Consider the following 21428-nt stretch of genomic DNA (forward strand, 5'->3'; position numbering starts at 1 on the left):
TGCTGCTTGTGGTAGTAACTGGGGTTCCTCTTGAATCTCCAGATAGGTGGGTAGTGTATGTTGGCTAAACAGGAGTGTTTGGGCCCAGAAATAACTTAAGAAGAGAAACATAGAATACAGGGTGGACCTCTGCAGTGTCAGGCAACTCCAGTTTATACGCAACTTGGCCTTCCATTGCAACAACCTGAAAGGCCCAAAATACTTGGCTACAAACTTCTGGTTCCTCCGTGCTGCAACTGAGGTCTGTCTATAGTGCTGAACCTTTAAATAGACCATCTTACCAACTTGGAATTCCAATTCCACGTGGTTAGCATCATAATTTTTTTTTTTTTCATTCTATGCTGGGCTTCCGTTAACTGGTGCCTCAACTCTTGTATAATCTGGTCACAAGCAAGGAGTGATTGTTCCCACTGCTTCTGTCTTAGCAGTTCCAAGAATATAAGGAATTAAAGTGGGTGGCTCTTATCTGTACACCGCCCCAAATGGTGTCTTTTAGATAGAGGTGTGTCAGATGGTGGTGGTGTAGAATTAGCCCACAAAACAACAAAGGTACATTTCTAACATCTTGGTGGCCTTTGTTTGTCCATTTGTATGTTTATGGTTGACAGAACTAAAGTTGCAGTTAGTTCCATGTAACTTGAAGAGGTCCCTGCAGAACATGCTAGGTGGGACCCTGATTGCAGACAATGGAGTTTGGCATACCATGCAATTTGAATATATGATCAAAAGAATACTTGGGCCACTGTATGGGCTGTATATTGATGGGCCAGAGCTATGAAATGGGTGTATTTACTCAATCAGTTTGGTACAGTTTTCAAAACTCCTCATTGAAGAACAAACCTCATGACACTCACTAGTATTTCCCACCTTCTGGGAAGGCCCTCGAGTCTCAACTAATGAGCTGCTCAACCCACAAGCACCTCCAACTGAGGAAAAAACCCCCAACTTCCCCAAAGGAGGCTTGGAACCGTGAAATCGTGAACAACACTTCCAATTTCAATCAAAACTTCTGGGTTAGAAGGAATCCCTGCCTTTGCTGCAAGAACAACCCCTTTGACTTCTCTGCCAACATCGTTTCAAGAACAGTTGGCCAAACTTTGATCTTTCACCACCATATACTTGTGTGGGGCCTTATCTTTAGACTCACCTCCATTTGGATTTCTTTTGATCAACAACTCACAAGCTTTCTATTGCATCTCATAATCACCCAATCCTCCCACTCTATCTTCTCACTATATCCACAATTTCCACTGTATAATCCTCCTGCTCTATTTTCTTCTCAAGACTCAAAAAATCATTGACCATCCCCACTCCTCCAGCCATGGAAGTGTTAAAACAAGAATCACAGTTCAAAATAAGATCCAGCCCACACCCCCCACCATTTAAAGGTCAAGTTGGACCAAAACAACTAAGGGTCGATTTGGTTCCCTAGAATAGGTGCCTGGGTTTGGAATCAGAATGGCCAACCGTTTGTTTGACAGGAATGGGATTTAGATTCACATTCTTGGCAGAATGGGATTCCCATTCCAGAGTTTGTCAAGAAGTAAAGAACTCATGAAAAAAAATCCCCCAAACCCTAGTACTAATAAAATAATAAAATTTTATTAAATTAACAATAAGACAATAATAACATAAAAATACTATATTAATAATAATACACTAAAATATTAATAAACTATTAACAAAGTATTAGTAAAATGGTAATCAAATAATAGCACTATAAAAAATATAAATAAAATTAATAATAAAAGACAAAAATACTATTTGTTAAATAATAATCATAATAATTAAGTACAAATAAAAGATTAATATAGTATATAATTAAAGTAATAAAATAATAATAATAATAATATATTCATAAAATATTCATAAACTAATGATAAGTACTAAGATATTAATAATTAGATACTAATAAAATAATAATTATATATTCATAAAATATTAATAAGGTAATAATAAGATGAACCAAAACAACAACAATTGGAATCCAATTCTGATTCCCAACAGAACAAAACAGGCGTTAGAAATAGGTGATTCCAATTCAGAATCCTGGGGATTCCAATTTTGGTTTCGATTCCAATGCTGTCCACGTTAAGTTTTTTATGACCTTGGACCAGATCAGCAGCCAACTCATGCCTTTTTCTCTTCTCCTTATTAGCTTCCACCCACCCCACGTGTGATGTGACCCTATGGAAGTTCCACTTCCAGTTTTATGTCGAGGGTCTGGGTCTGTAGGGTCATATTGATAACTCTTCACCCAAACCCAATAAACTTGATAGTAAGGAGGTTAAACAATGGAAAATTGATGATGTCAAAATTGTTTCCTAGATTCTTGGATTGATGGAGACTGACATAGCTATTCCAATTAGGGGCCTAAAAACAACAACGGAGATGTTCAAGTACATGGAGAAAGTTTATTATGCAAGTTTTGTGTATATGTAGACAGAGTATGAACTGATTCATATGGGTGAATCCTTGACAGTATGTTGTGTCAAGGCGACGAAAGGTCATTTTGATAGAAGAATGATTATGCACTTCTTGACTAGAAATAGCACTCCATGCCTAGATGTGATTTTGGGAGAACTGTTAAGGGGGGAAACAAGACTTGCAACTCAATCAGCTATCAACAGGAAGCAGGATATGAAGGCAGTAGCAGTTTTTCTGGCAAATAGGTCCCAGCCTAAAAAGGATTTATCCAAGGTGCAATGCTATATGTGTAAGGAGTATGGTCATGTAGCTTGTCATTGCAAAAGGAAAAGTACATGTACCTACTGCAAGCAAAAGGGACACAATATCTGAGTATCCTGCACGTCCACCTAAAGGAAGTACTTCCAGTTATACAAAGGGACAACACAAGGCTTTTCAGACTAGTGTTGAGAATATAACTGGTCTTGGTACAATTCCCTCTTCTTCAGTTAGGCTTACAACGAAGGGTGAATCTTCCGGTATTCTTACTGAGGAGAAGGTGTGACAATTAGTCTCTACTGCTACCTCCTCTACATTTTCAGCCATTGAACTATCTGGTAAGTCTTATTTTTATTGTTCTTTGTCCAATCATTTTTGGATTATTGATTCAGGTGCCTCTAATCACATGACAAGGGCATATTCTGGTTAGCATCTTAAACCCCAATTCCTTGATAAATACATCATTATAGCCAATGGTGAAAAGCTAAAAATCATTGGTTGTAGTGATTTGTCTTTACATAACTTCTGCTTCCTCTCAGCTTCACCTTCCTAAGAAACTTCTTGTTCCTAAATTTACTACTAATTTAATTTCGGTTGAACTTGTTGAGGATAGTAACATTATATCTTTTTCTCGTGATGGATGTCTTGTTCAGGACCAACACACTGAAAAAATGAAGGGGAAGGGGCATAGACTTGGACAGTTGTTCGCCTTAGAGTTCGAGAAGACACTTGCATCATCTAACTCATCTTGCCTACTCTCTATTATACCTAGCTCAGAACTTATTTGTAGAAATAATGAGCGGCATTTATGGCATAGACATCTTGGCCACCCTTTTGCTAATATACTTCAATTTTTATTTTGTTTTGGATGTTTGTCTTATAAAGCTACTTCTTTTGCTCATGTTTTTTTTTTTTTTTTTGATCAATAACAATGAACTTTTATTAATAAAGATTGAGATAACCAGAGTTACATAGGAGGGAGCTAAAGAATCTTAGCTCCCAACTACCCAAGGTACATTCTGACCATGAAGCAATTACAATTACAAAGCAGCCCAGAACATAGTATTTCTGTTTACCCCTTGTTTAGCTAGACCATCTGCCATTGCATTTGCAATTCTCTTGCTCATGATAACAAATCATGCATTGCTGGCGGTTTAAGTTATATTTTGTTGTTTCTTACTTCTACTACACATTATGATGTTCCTTTCAAGTTGATTCATAGTGATGTCTAGTCGTCTCTTGTAACTTCACACTTGGGTGATAAATATATTGTGATTTTTGTTGATGATTGTACCCAGTATACTTGGATATACTTCCTTAGACAGAAATTAGAAGTTTTCTCTATTTTTTAACTTTTTCTAGCTAGGGTGAAAAACCAATTTGACACAATTGTGGGTATATTCTGTTCAAATTCAGGGGGGAATACATTGATGGAGATTTCCGATTCTTTTTGAGGACATAGGGTATACATCCACAAAAGTCTTGCTTTGCACTCCACAACAGAGCAGAATGCAAGAACATGCATATATTGAGTGTTATGAGGACCTTGTTGCAGGTCCATTCTCCCACTTCCTTTTGGGTGGAGGCAGCCAGTACAACTGTTCATCTTATTAATTTGATTCCTTCCACAGTTCTTGATAATACTTCTCCATTCTAAAGTTTGTTTCATTGACCACCAAACTTCTCTTCTCTTCATGTTTTTAGGTGTGTATGTATTGTCCAGCTTCCTCCCCATGAACATGAATGGACTAAGCTCAATCCTTAGTCTGCCATGTGTGCCTTTGTGGAATATAGCTCCTACCACAAAGAATTCTTTGCTATGATCCTAAAACTCGTTGAATTAGGATATCTAGAATTGTTGTATTTCTTGAAAATATTTTGTCATATTGCAAATGTCCTGCTCCTTTCTTGGTTTTGTGCCCTTTGATACTGCAGGTTCTTTGGACTCCTCATCAGGTCTTGCTCCATCTCTCATTCAATATGTTAGAAGGCGGATATCTGCTCAAGAACCTACGGCCCCAACTCCAACACTACCGGTTCAAGGTTCCTCCTCCTTTAACACTATAAGTTCTCTTCCTACCTCTTCTTCTGATGCCTTACCCTCTTCTCTTTCTACTTGTGTTTCTAAGCCTCCTACCACTATGGTTTCTCTCCACTCCATAGCTCATTTTCTGCTATTTTGTCATCTATAGAGATTCCTAACACTTACCAGCAAGCTATGGCTGTTCCACATTGGACAGAAGCTATGGACACTGAAATTCAGGCCCTCCTAGAACATGATACTTGGTATTTGGTTCCTACTACTCATGGTGCTTCTATCATTGGCAATAGATGGGTCTACTTTGTAAAATTGAATTATGATGGCAGCCTTGATAGGTACAAGGCTCATTGGGTGGCACAAAGATATAAGCAAGAGTATGCCATTGATTATGAGGAGAAATTTGCTCCTGTTGCCACGATGACAACAGGTCACATTGTGCTTGCCATCCGCTGACAAACAATGGGACATCCCAGGATCACGATCCTACCATGGTCTATCATCTGAACTCTGAAGAGATCTCTCTACATGGACTCAAACAAGCTCCCAAAGATTTGTTTGAGAGATCTCGTTCTGCAATTACAAATGTCAGCTTTATTTAGAGTCCTTCAGATTATTCACTCTTTATTCCCACTCAGTCATACTCATTTGCTTTTGTACGTGGATGGCATCGTTATTACCAGAGATGATCTTGAGCATAGTTTTCAAGGCGCCAAGGTGAGGCTAGGAGACAGGGGGGCGCCTAGCCACCTAGTCGCCTAGGCAATGGATTTTTTTAAGTAAAAACATGTATCCTAAGGTAGTTCCCTAGGTTCCATAATCATATTTCCTTAATAAATATCCATAATTTTCATAAGAAAAGTATAAACTTCATGTTAAAGTATAGAAAATCAACATATTCCAACATATTCATGAGAAGAAAAAGAAGAAAGAAAAGAAAATTCGAAAAATATAGGGGCTGAACCCCTATTTCTGTTATAGAAAAAGAAGAAATTAGTATATAGAAACACAAAATTAGTAAAGAAAAAGAAGAAAATGTGTTGATTGGACAACATTTTATGTTCTTTCATACATATTGGTTCAGGTTTTGAAGTCTTTCAGAGTTCAATACAGCATTTAGCAATGTTTGTGTTGATTAAACCCTAACAAAGAAGAAAATAACAAAAAGAAATTAGTATATAAAAACAAAAAATGAATATTTTAGTTTAAAAATGTCTATTTTATAATTATAACCTCAAAAAATTAAGAATATAAAAATTTGTTATAACACGCTATAGAAAACTGCTTGGCGATTAGGTGAGGTGAGACTCCAAGGGTGCCTTGTCGCCTAGCCGTCGCCTTGACAACTATGGCCTTGAGGGTATTACCCATTTGAAGGGTCTTCTCAATAAGACCTTCAAGATGAAGGATCTTGGTCTTCTTACCTATTTCTTGGGCTTGGAGGTAATTCGTTCTTCTCAGGGCTATTTTGTTAACCAACAGAAGTATGCTATGGATTTAGTCACATTGGCTCATCTTACAGATGATAATGAAGGGATAGGAAATCCATCACATGGACGCCCAAAGACTGCAGAATAAGGAGGCGAATTTCAAAAAAATTTCTCTCCCTTCAACTGGAAATCAAATTCCCTATTTAGAAAATCACATTTTCAATGATCATTCTTGAACCATAAACTGAACCAGATCTGAACCAAAAGGAGTAGGGAGAGATAATACCTGATACAGAGAAGTAGTATCTCCCAATGGAGGTGTTCACGCCCAAGGAAGGATCCAAAATCTGCTCCCACTGAAAATGGCGCAGTGCAGGGTGGAGCAGAATCAACAGTGTTCTTCCAAAAGAACTTGATCTTTCTCAAGAATCACCTGAATGGCTTGTGAATACAACTCCCACCAATCTTTTCTCCAAAAGATTGGAATCAAGATCCAATCTTGATTTCTCCCAAGAATTGGAGATTCGAACTGTTGTAGGCGGCGACTGCAGGAAGGAGGCAGCAAGAGAGTATTTGCAGGGTGCAGAATTCTCTCTTATGTGATTTCAGCTCTGAAGACAAAACTATCCATTGCTTGCTTGTTTTTTTTTTATGTCTAAAGGCTGCCGCCCCCTCTTCCTTTTATAGACTTAAAGGGATCAGCTCCTAATCCCATTAGGAATTGCTAACCCAAATCATATCTGGATTAAAAGTCCCTTTAAGATAAGGGATATAATCCTTATCTTATCTGCAGATTAGATCAGCCATCTCCTAATCTAATTAGGAAGTTTCCAGATCTAAATCTTATTTAGATCTTGGACTCTCTAAGTGGATAGGGTGTGGGCCCAATCCTATCAGCTGATCCATCTCAGAATTCGCCCCTTAAGTGACTAATCAAATTAGCCCAGTTCGAAATGGGCTTAAGGCCCAATTACGATTATGTATTCATTTAGCCTTCCAAACTGCTGCCCAGTTGGGCTTCCTTGTATGGCGTGGGACCCAAACATTGATCTACACATCAGTCACATGGGTTCAGCCCAGCCTTTGTTACAAGGCCTAGCTGAATACACTGTTATGGACAGTGCACCCCCTGAAACCCATCAGATGGGCTCTATGGGCCCAACACTTACCCTAAGTGGTCCCTGGGCCAAGCCACCTTATAACATCCAGGGACTGTGGGTAGATGCATGATTAGCCCATCAGGTATTATCCTCAATGGTCTTACACTTAACCTTTCAGCCCATAATGATCATACACTGCCCGACAAGAGAGGACCTCTCCCTCGGCTGCAAAGAACAGTGTTACACTCTCTGCTTATATGGATCCCGGGAATTAAAATCTATTTGCAAACATTTCGAAACCATAATATATATACTTTTATATCTCTTATAAAATATATTTTGCAAAACAAATCTCAACGATTGAAATCGGCTGCCGGCAGTCTTGGTTTCCATCAGTGAAAGTGCATCCCCGATCATTACCTTTGTCCGACAAAGGGGCTGATCCTGTTACTATGATCACCCACTCAGATGAATTTTCAGACTGTCCCAACATACCCAGGTTTTGACCCCCGCTAAGGATCTCACTGATTGGTACATCAAAGACAGCCCAATCCAACACCTAGTGCAGTATCATAATTGAGTATAGGGGTCGGGTGTAACTTTCCAGTTTTGCCCATCAATCTCCAAGGTCCAGGGCAATACTGGAAATTTGGTCCAGTTCAAAGATTCAATTAATCCTACACTGTATGTGCCTAGGGTCTCACCCCGATAGCTGAGACAAGCCACCCCAACCAACTTGGTGGTACCACAGTGTCAGCCTTGTCAGGATAGGTCTCCCCAGACCGATCCACTGGCTGTGAACATTCTAAACTAACACGAGTCTCATTAAGTGTCCAGTTTAAGGGTATTACACAGAAACATACCAAGGGAACATGAATCAAATATGCACTTTTATTCATTTACAATAAACTCATAAAGTACATCATTTTGATTGAAGCTAAGGGCATACAAAACTGTCTAACAGATAAGCAGGCTGACACACCTCTTGAGATCAATCTGAAGCTCTATAAAGATGATGGTGAACCTCTTACAAATGCTACATTATATTGGCAGCTTGTGGGTAGTCTTATTTATCTTACCATGATTCGTCCTAATATCTATTATGTTGTCCAAGTGGTTAGCCAGTTTGTCTCATCTCCTTGACAACCACATGTCTATTATCCTTCATTTTATTAGATACCTTCATAGTACTTTGTCTCATGGCCTATTTTTCTCGTCATCATCTTCTCCAAACTTTGCTTATGCTGATACTAACTAGGCTGGGTGCCTAGACACACAAAGGTCTCTGACAAGATGGTGGGTTTTCTTGGGTGATTTACTTATTTTCTAGAAGTGCAAGAAGCAACCAACAGCATCTAAATCCTCCACAGAAGCAGAGTATCGCACTATGTCATCTATTTTTAGTGAGGTTGTATGGTTAAAAGCTCTTCTTCAAGACGTACATATTTCAACCTCTCATCCGGTTCCTATCCATGCGGATAATGTTAGTGCAATCAAGATTGCCTCAAATCCTGTGTTACATGAGCGTACAAAGAACATTAAGGTTGATTGTCATTTTATTCAAGATTAGTTTCTTGCATACCAAATTTCCCCTCATATCTCTTCTAGACTTCAACTTGCAGACATCTTCACTAAAGCTATGACTTGTCCTCAACACAAATTTATAGCTGACACATTGATGCTTCTTTCTTGGCATGAATTTGAGGGGGATGTAGAGAGAAGGGCAGATCCCTTGTTTTTCTTATTTAGGAGTATCTTTTTATTGTGTATCCTATGTACCATATCACTTATATTTCTATTGTTAGTTCTTTTATTCTTTCTTGAACTAGAGAAGGGCATAGTGATCCTTTCTCACATTTTGTATTTCATTAATATATAGAACATCTTGTTTGGTCATGCAAGACACAAGACACACCCCACAAAACTGTTCTCTTCTGTTGTACGAACCTTAGTTATCACTTTTCTCCTCTAGTGCCTTTTCCTGTGCCTCGTTCTTCAAGACTTTAATTCAACCCTTTGATAGTTTGGGGCATCCTTTTCCTGTGAAGAAGGTTTGGAGCAAACCTATCCCTCCAAGAATTGGAGGTTTCTGTAGGGAACACTTCCTGGAAAGAATAAATACTTGTGATCTACTCCAAAGGAAAAGACTTAATTGGTGCTTACCCCAGACTGGTGTGTTTTTTACAAGGCTAATGGAGAAACTTGCTTTCACTTATTAATCTCCTACCCCTTTGTTACAATGTTTGGGTGTAGGTGGACTCCCCTGCCTAATGTGCAAAGCTTGTTTGCCTCTACTTTCTTTAGGTGGCCAAAGAAAAGGAGAAGAGTGTTGTGGAAGATTGGAAGTGCTTAAGGGCTGCCTTGAGGTGGGAAGAAAGGAATTTATGAATTTTTTTCAGATAAGTAAAGAAATAGAGAGGCATAAATAGAGATCATCATGGTTAGAATGGTTCATTGGGGGAAGTCTTTGGAAATTTTTGCTGATTTTTCAACAGGTGACCTTATGAAAAACTGGAAAGAAGTGGCTGGTTCAGACTGTCACAAGATCATTGCAAGCCCCCTTCGGTCTCCACCAATGAATGACTACATCAAGCTAAACTTTGATGGGAGTAGTGCAGGTAACCTAAGTCCTTCTGGTATTGGAGGTGTTTTTTGAAATGGTGAAGGAAGAATTGTTCACTTATTCTCAGGTCCAACCGGTGTAGACAACTCTTTAAGGGCTGAGGTTCTGGCTGTTATGGAGGGAGTGCAAAAGGCAAAGAATATGAACTTAATTAAGCTGATTATATAAGCTGATTCAAAGTTGGTATGGAATGGTTGCAAAAGGAAGAAAATGGCCTTTGGACTTTCAATAATGAGAGGAAGAAATTCAAGTGGGTGATACAAAATATGGATGAGACTTAGTTGGGTTAAAAGAACTGTTAATGCTTTGTTGATGTTCTAGCAAAGCAAGAGGTGGGAAGAAGTCAATTTATTGGGCTCAATTGTAAGTTTTATTCCTCTTTAATCTTTAATGTAATTTACTGGCATTGATAAAAAAAAAAAAAAAAAAAAAAAAGATTGAGCAGACCCCTACAAAATCTGTAACTTTCTATTAAAGCCTCAACTGGTAGAAGTGAGTGGCCAAACGCTTGTAAGTACAAAGTATGTTGGAGTACCCACTTGTAGAAGTCCCATGAAAGAGCTGTATAAGATCTGTTTGATGTAATGAGTTTGGCGCAATTGCTATCCGACCATGATAGTATGGGTTTGGATCCTGCAACTTATACCCTAGTACTGCTGAAGGATCTCGCTGTAACTGAGCTCTAATACGAGCCAAAGTGGGATCTAACTGGGGCGCTTACTTGAATTGATCACCCAATGGAAAAATGGGGCCTGGGCTTGTATTCTATCTAGTAATCAAAGCCCAAGAGCTTATAGATCCATTTCTGCTAATTTGAGTTGAGCACTCGCTGGTCTAACAAGTGTTTAAGGCTCTTTTGGACAGTCCTAATGGTGCACTGCCAGTCCAAAAGATGGAGCATCCACTTGCTGACTGCCATTACTAAGGCCATTAGATCCTTCTGATAGATTGATTTGGACTGGGCGGCTGGGCCTGAGGAGATAGTGACTTTCTGAAGTAGGCTATAGGATGCCCTTGTTGCATTAGGACTGTTCCCACCCCCACCCTTGAGACATCACACTTAATCTCAAAGGGGGGAGAAAAAACTAGAAGAGTTGACAGTGAGGTTACTGCTTGCTTGAGACCACCAAAGGCCCATTTGGCTTCAGGCGTCCATGTGAACCCATCCTTTTTAAACAGCTAAGTTAAGAGGGCTTCTAGGGATCCATATCATCTAACAAACATCCTATAGTACCCTATTAAACCCAAAATACATCTCAACCTGTTATGTAGTGGGCTTGGGCAAGATAACATGCAACTGATTTCATCTGGGTCAACCATTACTTCTCCTATCAAAGTATGGCCCAAGCAGTGGAGCTGATCCTGGCCAAGTATACATGTTGGGCTTGTCATACAGCTTGTGGGCCCGTAAAACACCCAAGGTCACCTTTAAATGCTCTAAATGGGATGTCCAATCAGTGTTGTAGACAAGAATGTCATCAAAGAAAACCAAAATGAATTGCCTGAGAAATGGCCTGAATATATTATTCATCAAAGATTGCACTAGAGAGCCCAAAAGGCATTACCAAGAATTCCTAATAGCCCCATGTGTTCAAAAAGCCATCTTGTGGACGTCTTCAGGATGCACTTGGATCTCATGGTAACTAGAGCCGCATGTCTAGTTTAGAGAACACTGTTGCAGCCCATAGCTCATCCAAGTTTTCGTCTATGACTGGAATGGGGAACAGGTCTTCAATGGTAATGTGGTTGAGGGCTCAGTAGTCCACATAGAACAGCAAAGTCCCATCCTTCTTCACAAGTAGGACTGGTGAAGAATATGGACTACTGCTGGGTTGGATCATCTTTTTTTCCATTAATTCCTGTACATTTTTTTCAATTTCGGCTTTTTGGAAATGAGGGTACTGGTAAGGCCTCACATTAGTTGGTGATGCTCAAGGTTGTATAGGAAATAGGAATATGATGATCTTGTGCCCGGGTTGGGGCAGTAGCTTAAGCTCCTCAAAGACATCTTTGAACTGCTGAAGGAGTTGGTCCAGGCCTAGGTTGTTTTTTGGTTGCTGCAAATTGGATTGGGCTGGTCATGATGAGGCCCAGATGCAGGAAAGCTGGTTATTGAGCCCATTGACAATACTTGAGGTCAGCCCCCTGGTTCCCAGGCTGGACAACACCAGGTTAATTCCTTGCAACATATGGTTGACCCCATTCAATTAAAATTCCATGGTGAGTTTACTCCAGCCACACATCACAGGTCTGACTGTAGCAACCACTGAACCCCCAAAACTATGTCAGCACCACTTAACTCCAGAGATATAGGTCTCCTATCAACCATTCCCCTTGGACCTTCAATTTCACCTCCTTACATAGGCCATCACAAGTCAGCTTGTAGCCATTAGCTTCTTGGACCTTCAATTTGTTTTGCCAGGCCTATTTCATCAAGTTGAGTGGACATACCTTCCTTGGTTAGGCCCATTTCCTAAAGAACTCATCCCTAGGCCTTGTAATGGTGGCCCGGCATGAACTTCTTACAACTGTAACACAGGCCATTCTCACATTGGGCCTGCATCTCACCCAGGACATCCATTTGAAGGGCATGCTACTTGGGTCTGTCAGCCCACTATTCTTCAACACCATAGGTTCAGCTCAAATCAGCGAGATCTTCAAAATATGTCTGATATTCCAGTTCACCCGCTTGAGCCAGTCTAACTTCTTGAATTCGAACTAAAGTTGCTGCTGTAGACACCATAATCAAACACCAAGCTCTCACCTCCGGCCAGATGTCCTCTCTAAGATCCCCAATACAGCTGCCAACCAAATCCTTCTCTGTCTAGTCAGTTACTCTGGCCAATAACAATTCAAACTCTACCACATACTTGTGAACAATGGTTGTCAGCCTCAACTTTGACAAGCTTCATCGTGGGGAAGCATACATGGAGCTCTTCCATGAAGTCGGCCCAAATGATGTGGGGGTGTTAGTTCCTATATCATTGGAACCACAATATCACCTCTCCTTCAAGATAGATGGAGGCGGTGATGAATCCCTAGCACACCGGTGTCTCATGTAATTCAAAACACCTCTCTGCTTTGAAGATCCAAATCATCAAATTCTCACTGGAAAAGTTTGGAAAGTGAAATTGCATTTTTGCTTCTACCACTAGAGCCTTCACTGTCCTGATCTCTACCCTCAGCAGTGTTAGCCCTGGTATGCCGAGACATAATCACCAATCTCCTCAGATCTCCTTTGGATTTGTGTAAGCTGACCTCAATCCTATCTACCTGTCCTCCATTTGAAACAGATTTGGTGTTGGGCATGGATCAACACTGATATCAATTATTGTATTTCTACTCAACACAAGAGTTGGCTTCAAGGGAGACTCAATCTCCTAGTGGAATGAGAGAAGAGAGGGGAAGCTGGGGGTAAATACTCTACGTATTCCATCGTTCACCCACTACTTCTAGGCTTTACATGTGAAGTCATGTGTAGTTAGTTATTCTCGAATCTGTTCTCCATCAATTGCCTGGTATTCCTGTGGTAAACATACTGAATGAGTGATTTTGATGGATTAGCATTGTGAGATGGACCTGGGTAAACCATAGGCTGGTTTGGGCTTGAGTCTAGAGCATACATAGCAGGTGGATTGGGTTGGGTCCTATCAAGAACATTGAGGATTGATGACACTTTTACTTATAGAAAAATCAGTTACTTCCTTGCAATTTCTAAGGATGTCATCCAATGAGATATTTGAGAAGATTTCAAGGACTCAAACCAATGAGCAACTCTAATCATAATACTATCAATTATAGTTTCTTTGCTTCTTTTTCCTTCAAGAAGATTCGTGAATTTCTTTCTTCCCAAATTACCCAGCTTATTGCAGCCCTTGTACATCTCCATATCATCCTTCCCCTTTCTTTGGCTATAGGTTAAACGTAAGTCCAGAAATTTTGCCTTCAATCAGGGTAGTTGTATCTCATCTCTCCACAACATTAGCTACCGGAGACCACTTGGAAACAAGGAAAGAGGTTTTGTCCATCAAGATCACCTTTTCGCTATGCTAATATCCAGAAGCGTCACTGGCAGGGCTTTGTATCCTGACAAGGATTTAGTGGATATTCCTAGTGCACTTGAAGTGACTCTTTAATTTGTTCTTACGACATTTTCCAATCTCAAATCCGCTGCTTGGATATCACAACCAATATGTTCTCCACTCTATACCATTCCCCATTATCACCATTGAAGGAATCAGCTTGTTCATTGAGATGGACAACAAAAAGTTCGCTTCTATCTTCCTTTCTTTTGCCTCGACTTCTAGCTCCTGTTGAAGCGCTAGTGGTTTCTCTAGCTCCCCAACCTTGCGATTCACCTTCACTACCAATCGTTGGATTGCAGAGGCTTGATCATCCTTCTGACTTCCTTCAGATCAGTGTTTTAAAAAAGCACTGGAGACATCCGGGCAAGGTGCTGAGATAACGCCTGGAAGTGCAGCCAAGAAGCATACAAACCCCTTGAGGCATACGCCTCCAGCATAGATGCATACACCTCTATTGTGCTTTATACAAGAGTCTTATGTCGCTTATGCTTTTGTATTTAAGCCACTTTTTATAATAAAATGCAATAGAAAAAAAGTGGGGTAACCATTTTATCATGTTCTCTTTTATATATTAACATAGTCCAAAGGATGAAAACCCTCCAAATTTGTTTTATCTTAATATGATAAAAATTCCAGATTTTCTCAAAAGAAACCTAATCACAGCACACTACAATGAACCCAACCACATAAGACTGTAACAAAAACATATAAAACATCTACACAACACCTATGCCTCATGCTCAGGAGGCTTACACATCTTGCACTTCAAATAAACTACACATCACACCACCAAGTAGTGCAACGCCTCATGTCACGCATCCACATTTTAAAATACTGCTTCAGATATGAATACCCTCTGTTTCCTCTTCTCACCAAACCATTCCAACACAGCTATAAATCTCCCTTTTCAGTTTCTTCTCCTTTCTACCTTGTAACTTCTTTTCTAGCACTGACTTCTATTTGAAGATTGCCCCATCCAAGAAATCTTTGAAATTTGAACCACACGACCTTATCAATGTCCAACAATACCGTCGCCTGCCCCACTTTAAACTCTTCCAATTGAAATGTTTCAGCCGCGATTACACAAGCTCCTCTCAATTTCGTTGACACCGATGACCAGTTCTCCATCTTCTTTACTACTACACCTTCTAAAATGCACAATAAGTCTCTCCTTGGAAAAACTTTTAGGGGCTATTTGATAAAAGTTAATTATCCTTATTTCATGTTCTAGGGTTTCAAGACAAGGAATATAATTGGTGGAGGGCAAGATGTGACACATGCTTTAATACTTCGAATATTTATTCCAAAACCTTATTGGAGTGATGCATTTCTTACTTCATGTTATCTCATAAACCACATGTCCTTTTCATGCTTAATGGAAACTCACCTTTTCCTATTTTATTCCCTTCCCCATTACCTTTCCCTCTTCCACTTAGTGTTTTTAAATGTATCTGCTCTTTGCAAAAGCTAGGTCATAGTCTTAATAAGCTCAATTTTCATTCTAATAAATGCATCTTCCAAAGCTGGGTCCTAATCTTGAAAAGTGTTATAGTCTAGAGTTACAGAAGTCCTTTACATATCCTAATCACCTTTTCTGAGTCCACTACATTCTTCTCTACTGCTGATTTGATCCAAAAACATACCCTTGGCTCATTACTTACTCTAATGGAGTCCACAATTGTTTCCATGATACATGTTCCTACACCGACCAAGAAAACATTAATTGAATGTAGATTCATCACATAAAAACTCACCAATTGCTGATTAATAACCTAAAATAGAATGAAGTTGCAACCAAAATCACAAAACCAAGCCTGTTATATACAAAGACAAAAAATTCAGGTGCATGGCACTGCCTCCGAACCCCACGCATGGGTTTACTTAGAATTGACTCTAGGAGCCTTAAAGAGATATTAGGAATGGAAGACATCTAACATCACACTAAAAACTTGAAGTAATGCAACTAAGAAGATTAAATGGTCGATGGTGAGAAAGCAACTTGGGAATACAGTAATGTGCTAAAGAAGATCAAATGGCTAACTAAGAATATGGAAATAAAAGTTCAATGGGTGCAAAGATCAGAAAATGGGTTGGCTGATAACTTTAGCAAAACAGGGGGTTAACAGGGATTCTTTGTATTGGGCTCAACTATAACCACTGAATGTATACTTGAGGGAGGTAGTACTCGCTACCTATTCAACAAAATGCTTGTAATGCTGCACATTATTATTTGATTCTTAATAAAATTTTCTTCACGGTTATCTATCAAAAAAACAAAAAATAATGCAATTCAACTAAAAGATATTTAAAATGTTGAGAGTTCCAGATGCTTGAATTGTTGAGTACTTGAATAACCATGGTATGATCCACATTTGTTTTCTTTCACTTTGAATTTATTCTATATGTCATGCTTAGGTATTTTGATTTGAGCTAATAAGCTTTCTAAAATATTTGATTTCCTTCAAAATTCAGGTTTCCATTTTTTTTTTTTACTTGTAAATCATTGCAATAGCAAGTCTTGTATGATTGCAACCAAATAAACAAGAAAAGGAGAGACACATCAAATAGAGAAGAAAAGAAGAACAAAGCTAGATAATAGATTTCTCTAACATCAATGCCAGTTTCTCTAAAAGAGATCAAGGCTCACAAACAGTTCCCAAATATGCAAGCAGCAAAAGAGAACCACATATATGCCTTGGAATTCAAGGCCCTATTCCCAAAAAATTAACAACAGCAAACCACACACATACACAGGTTAACATTCCTTCCTAGGAACAAAGTGACTATGAGTATAAAACTGAAACTACACAGTCCAGAATAAACTAAATACGTACCAACTCACAGCTGCATGAATTTGCTGTCAAATCCCAAACACGTATATTTCCATTTTGGTCCCCAGATATTAGCTCAGTCTATACAAAATGCACAACTAGGTTAGATATAGCTAATTTTATTTTTTTATGATAAAATAAAATTTTATTAAAAGAAAAAAGAGATACATCAAACAAGGAGAGTGATAAGATATCACCACACAACAGCCACAAGAAAGGCCACTTAACATCAAGTCCAAATTACATACTTGAAAGCCAGACCTCCCAGGACTCTTGCACTACATAAAGGATTTTCTTCTTTTCCAACCAGGATAAGGACAGTCTTGAAACATAACCTTGAAGGCAAAATAAACAAACCCACACACTAATCCCAAGACTTCTGCTGCAACTCTTAAATTCCCCCCCCCCCTCAACAGCGGCCACTTTGCCCCACCCCCCATCATTCTTTGGCCAAAATTCCTTCCTCTCCCCCTTCACCTTCCTCCCAAGCCTTCCCCCCTTCCCCAAGAACTCTCGATTTGTTAGACTCTTCCCTTCTTTTTTTTTTTTTTTTGAATTGTTCATTTTCTCTTCTCACCACCACCCCCAAAAAAAAAAAGAATAATCCGAGAGACTTCCCAATTTCCACCTGTCTATCCACTAGCCGATCAATACCCACTCTCCCCTCCTGAGTTTTACCTTCCTTAGAAGACTTTTAAACTACACCCCCCCCCTCTCTCCTTTCCTCTTCTTCATCGAACTGAGATTTTGCGACTACCATATTTCTGAACACTCCTGATCTATCACCCTTCCCCCCTCCCTCCACTGCCAAATCTAACTTCAAAGAGGTTATCTCTATCTTTCAACAAGGTTTGACTCTAGCCTTGATTTCCGATCCCTTTTGTAAATTCTCTTGAATCTGCAGCAAGGGTCGTCCCCAACTAGCCCTTCCTTGAGCCTATGAAAGACTGATCACATGAACCAGCTGCATGTTTCCCAACCCTTTTGATTTTCTCAACTCCCATGTTTTAAGTGTGTTATTAACAAGATTTTCTGAGACTCCTTCAACCCTTCTACCTAAATCCACTACCAATTTTCCTACTAAAACCGGTTTTCTCAAAACTTCCTCCTCACAAACCTGATCCAATTCCACTTCACTCGTTTCTCCCCGAAAACCAGGTCCAACTCCCTACTATTAGTCCCTCTTGAACTTACCTTACTCTTCGATGCACCCTCTAGAGCACTTACTCCATCCCCTTCAACTTCGACTGGTTCAGTGGAACTATCGTCGAGACCCTAGAACTCTCCTCTACCACAGCCCTACCTTGCGCAACATCATTATTTGATTCCAGCAAAAGCACTTGAAATTCATCCGGGGTTGTATCTAGGTCCATTTCAACCTTCGAACTTCTTAGACAACTTGATGAGCTCAGCTCTTCAGTGCGAACAAACCTTGTGGTCACCCACTCCTAAACCTCATTCTTCTTCTTTCCTAAATTATTGGGAGGTTTTGAGACCTGATTTTCTAAATCCTACTACCTTTTCCGCCTTCAACCAATTAGATGCACTAACCTTCCCCAGCCTCCTATACAACCCAACCCCTGCTAATCTTCTTGAGCAACAGACAAATTTTGGATTGCATTTTTTCGGCGATCCACTATGTTTTTCTTCTCTTGGAATCCACAACAGATCTGACTATGAAAGTTTTTTTCCTTTCCCGCACTCATCTGTCAAGCTTCAACTAAGGATGATGACGATGATGGACTAGAAATACCATCCTCCATCATCCCCCCAACTTGACTCAAGTGAATACAAAATCATGTGCCCTCTCTTTTAAGGGCCTTAATGTCAGCCCACCTTCCAACACCTGTTTTCTACGTATCTCTTTTGGAAAACTCGACCCAACTCCCAATTTAAATCCAACCTCCTTCAATTGACTAGCCTTTAGGCCCACCCAATTCAACTCTCCCTTCTGGTTAACTCCAATAATTCCTTGACTTAATCGCTGACCTGAATTTAAATTCTCTTTTTTCTGTGCATGTATGTCTTCTTTAAAACTATTAATTAACACCTAGGCATATGAAGAGTCCCCTATCACTACGACTTTTTTGTCTTTAGTAGAAAACTCTTCACACTGTCGTTTCGCTTTCTCCACAATCCACCTCTGCTGTTCCAATTTGGTGAAACTTCCATTCCCTAATGCCCCAATGAACCACGAATTGCCACATAAGAACTCCCACTCCACCTGTTCATCTTCCTCCCTCCTACCTTCCTTCCATAGAAAGGCTTCAATGGAGGTTGTCATCCACATAGAGTAGGATGAGCAATCTATCACAAACTCCACCTTTCTGGGTATTTCTTCCGGTTTCACACTGTTTTAATATGTTAAATGTATTGCTGCAAGGGCTTTTTAGTTTTTTCATTTTTTGTAAGCTGTCACCCTAAGTATATATACTTAGGTGCCACCAGCTATAAAACTTTAGAAAGAACTTTTCTCTTCTTCATTCTCTATTCTTCTCTCTTCCTCTCTCTTCTCCGACTTTATTTTCTTTATTTCTTTGCTGGACTACATGGTATCAAAGCATTGATTTGGATTTAAGCTTCTTCAGATCAAGTTTTTTCAACTGGAACTTACCTTTTTTTATTGGAAGAGGAGGCAAAACTCCACTGGACTGAACTAGACACTTGTACTATCCTTTTTTTTCTTTTCTCTCTTGTTCGTTGTACCAAGAAGAGATTTTGTATTGTTTGTGGTGACAGTCGAATGTAGTGAATAGCACTCTTTGGGGTGTGCCCTTCTTTTGTGGTCAAATTAACCCTTGTGAGTCTTATGAGTCAGTCTATCAGTTAGTCTATTAAGAGTTAAGTTTGGTTATGGCATAATCGTCTTGGTCATTTGTCCTTTGAGTCCTTGACAGTTATGTTTCCTGAACTATTTAAGAGTATATCTATTTCTGGTTTGCAATGTCAAACATGTCAATTAAGCAAACATTTTTTTTTTTTGATGAACAATAATAAGTTTATTGATTCAGAAGCAAATTAGAGTGAGTTCATACATCATTCCAACGAGAGGCGCGAGCTGCAGCCCCTCCTTGAAACTTACAAGTAAACTAGGAAAGAAAAACAAGAATCACAACTGAGCCCAAAATAATTCTTCCCTATTTACCCCTTGCTTAGCTAACACATCTGACAAGGTATTTGATGATCTCCCCACCCATTGTACAGTGACCAACATATTCCTTGTCAACCAACTAAATTTCTTCATTTCATTCTTGTATCGCCACATAGCCTCTTCAGAATTTTTCAACCAACCCACCACCACTTTGGAATCCCCCTCGATTATTAGGTGTTGTACCCCCAACTGGTTTGCAAATTGGACCCCTTGTACAGCAGCTAAAAGTTTTGCCCTGATGGAATTCCCAATTCCCAAAGGACCTGAGTAGAGCAACAAAATCTCTCCCTTCTCATTTCTCAAAGCACCCCCCACTCCGGATAATCTTGGATTACCCATGCTGCTTCCATCAAAGTTCAACTTAATTGAGCCTTCGGGTGGAGGAGACCAGCTTGTAATTGATTTGGCCCTTAAAGATGAACATTGTAGAACATTGTAGAACACGTTTTCCTTCAAGTAATAAAAGTTCCAGTTTGCCTTTCCATGTTGTGTATTCTGATATTTGGGGCTTAGCCAGCATACCCACTAAGGGTGGATACAAGTATCTTATCATTTTCATTGATGACTATTCCAGATATACTTGGATATATCCTATCCATTCAAAGGAAGAGGTACCCAAAATTGTGAAAGAATTTCATTGCATGGTTTTTACTCAATTTCATGTTAAGATACAAACTTTCCAATCAGGTGATGCAAAAGAATACTTTCATCATGATCAAGCTGAATTTTTTGCATCTCATGGATCTCTCCATCAAAGCTCTTGTGCCAAGACACCACAACAAAATGGTGTTGTAAGAAGGAAGAACCGACATCTTCTTGAAGTTGCCCGTTGTATGATGTTACACATGAATATTCCCAAGTGGTTCTAGTTTATGCTGTGATGATTACGGCTTATGTCATCAATCACATGCCATCTCGTCTGTTACAATACAAGGCCCCACATCAACTCTTATTTCCAAAATCCCCTCTGTTTTCTATTCCTTTGCATGTGTTTGGCTACAAATGGTTTGTTCATGATTTGTCTCCAAATCAGGGTAAGTTGGACCCCAAGTCTATCTTGTGTATTTTTTTGGGTTACCCATCCTCCTAGAAGGGCTATAAATGTTTTAATCCTGCCTAATGCAAGTATTTTGTATCGATGGATGTATCCTTTTTAAAGTCTGATCCTTACTTCCCTACCTCTCCTCAAGGGGAGAATAGTGTGAAAGAGGAGAGGTAGGTTTTGCAAGTCCTACTTTTATTCCTAACTCTACTCAATTTTGTGTTTTCCTAAGGCAGCATAATGGACAACTGAGTTCAAAGGGTGTGGAGCAGCCTGAAACTATGTATCCAGTATCATCTCACTCTTTGGAAGTGAATCCTTCTCAAACAGGTACTCTTGTTCCTCTTGATACTACTGAGCCTATTGTTATTGATGATTCTATCGGTGACCTTGATATTCCAATTGCTCATAGAAAGGGTGTTAGGTCATGCACTACTAAGCAC

The 21428-nt window shown here is 39.5% G+C and overlaps 1 protein-coding gene across 10 annotated transcripts in view; it reads right to left on the bottom strand.

The window, feature by feature from the left end:
• The window catches only part of LST8-1 (Transducin/WD40 repeat-like superfamily protein), a 53826-nt gene that overhangs the window by 23229 nt on the left and 9169 nt on the right, over positions 1-21428 (bottom strand). For all 10 annotated transcript variants that reach the window (XM_088984307.1, XM_088984301.1, XM_088984306.1 and 7 more), the window contains one exon: positions 16796-16873. In XM_088984307.1, coding sequence (XP_088840433.1) covers positions 16796-16873 — 78 coding nt within the window. The remainder of the gene's footprint in view (positions 1-16795; positions 16874-21428) is intronic.

The sequence above is a fragment of the Nelumbo lutea genome, chromosome 4 (genome assembly GCF_056320005.1).
Source record: "Nelumbo lutea isolate HS-2025 chromosome 4, American lotus-T2T, whole genome shotgun sequence".
NCBI lineage: Eukaryota > Viridiplantae > Streptophyta > Magnoliopsida > Proteales > Nelumbonaceae > Nelumbo > Nelumbo lutea.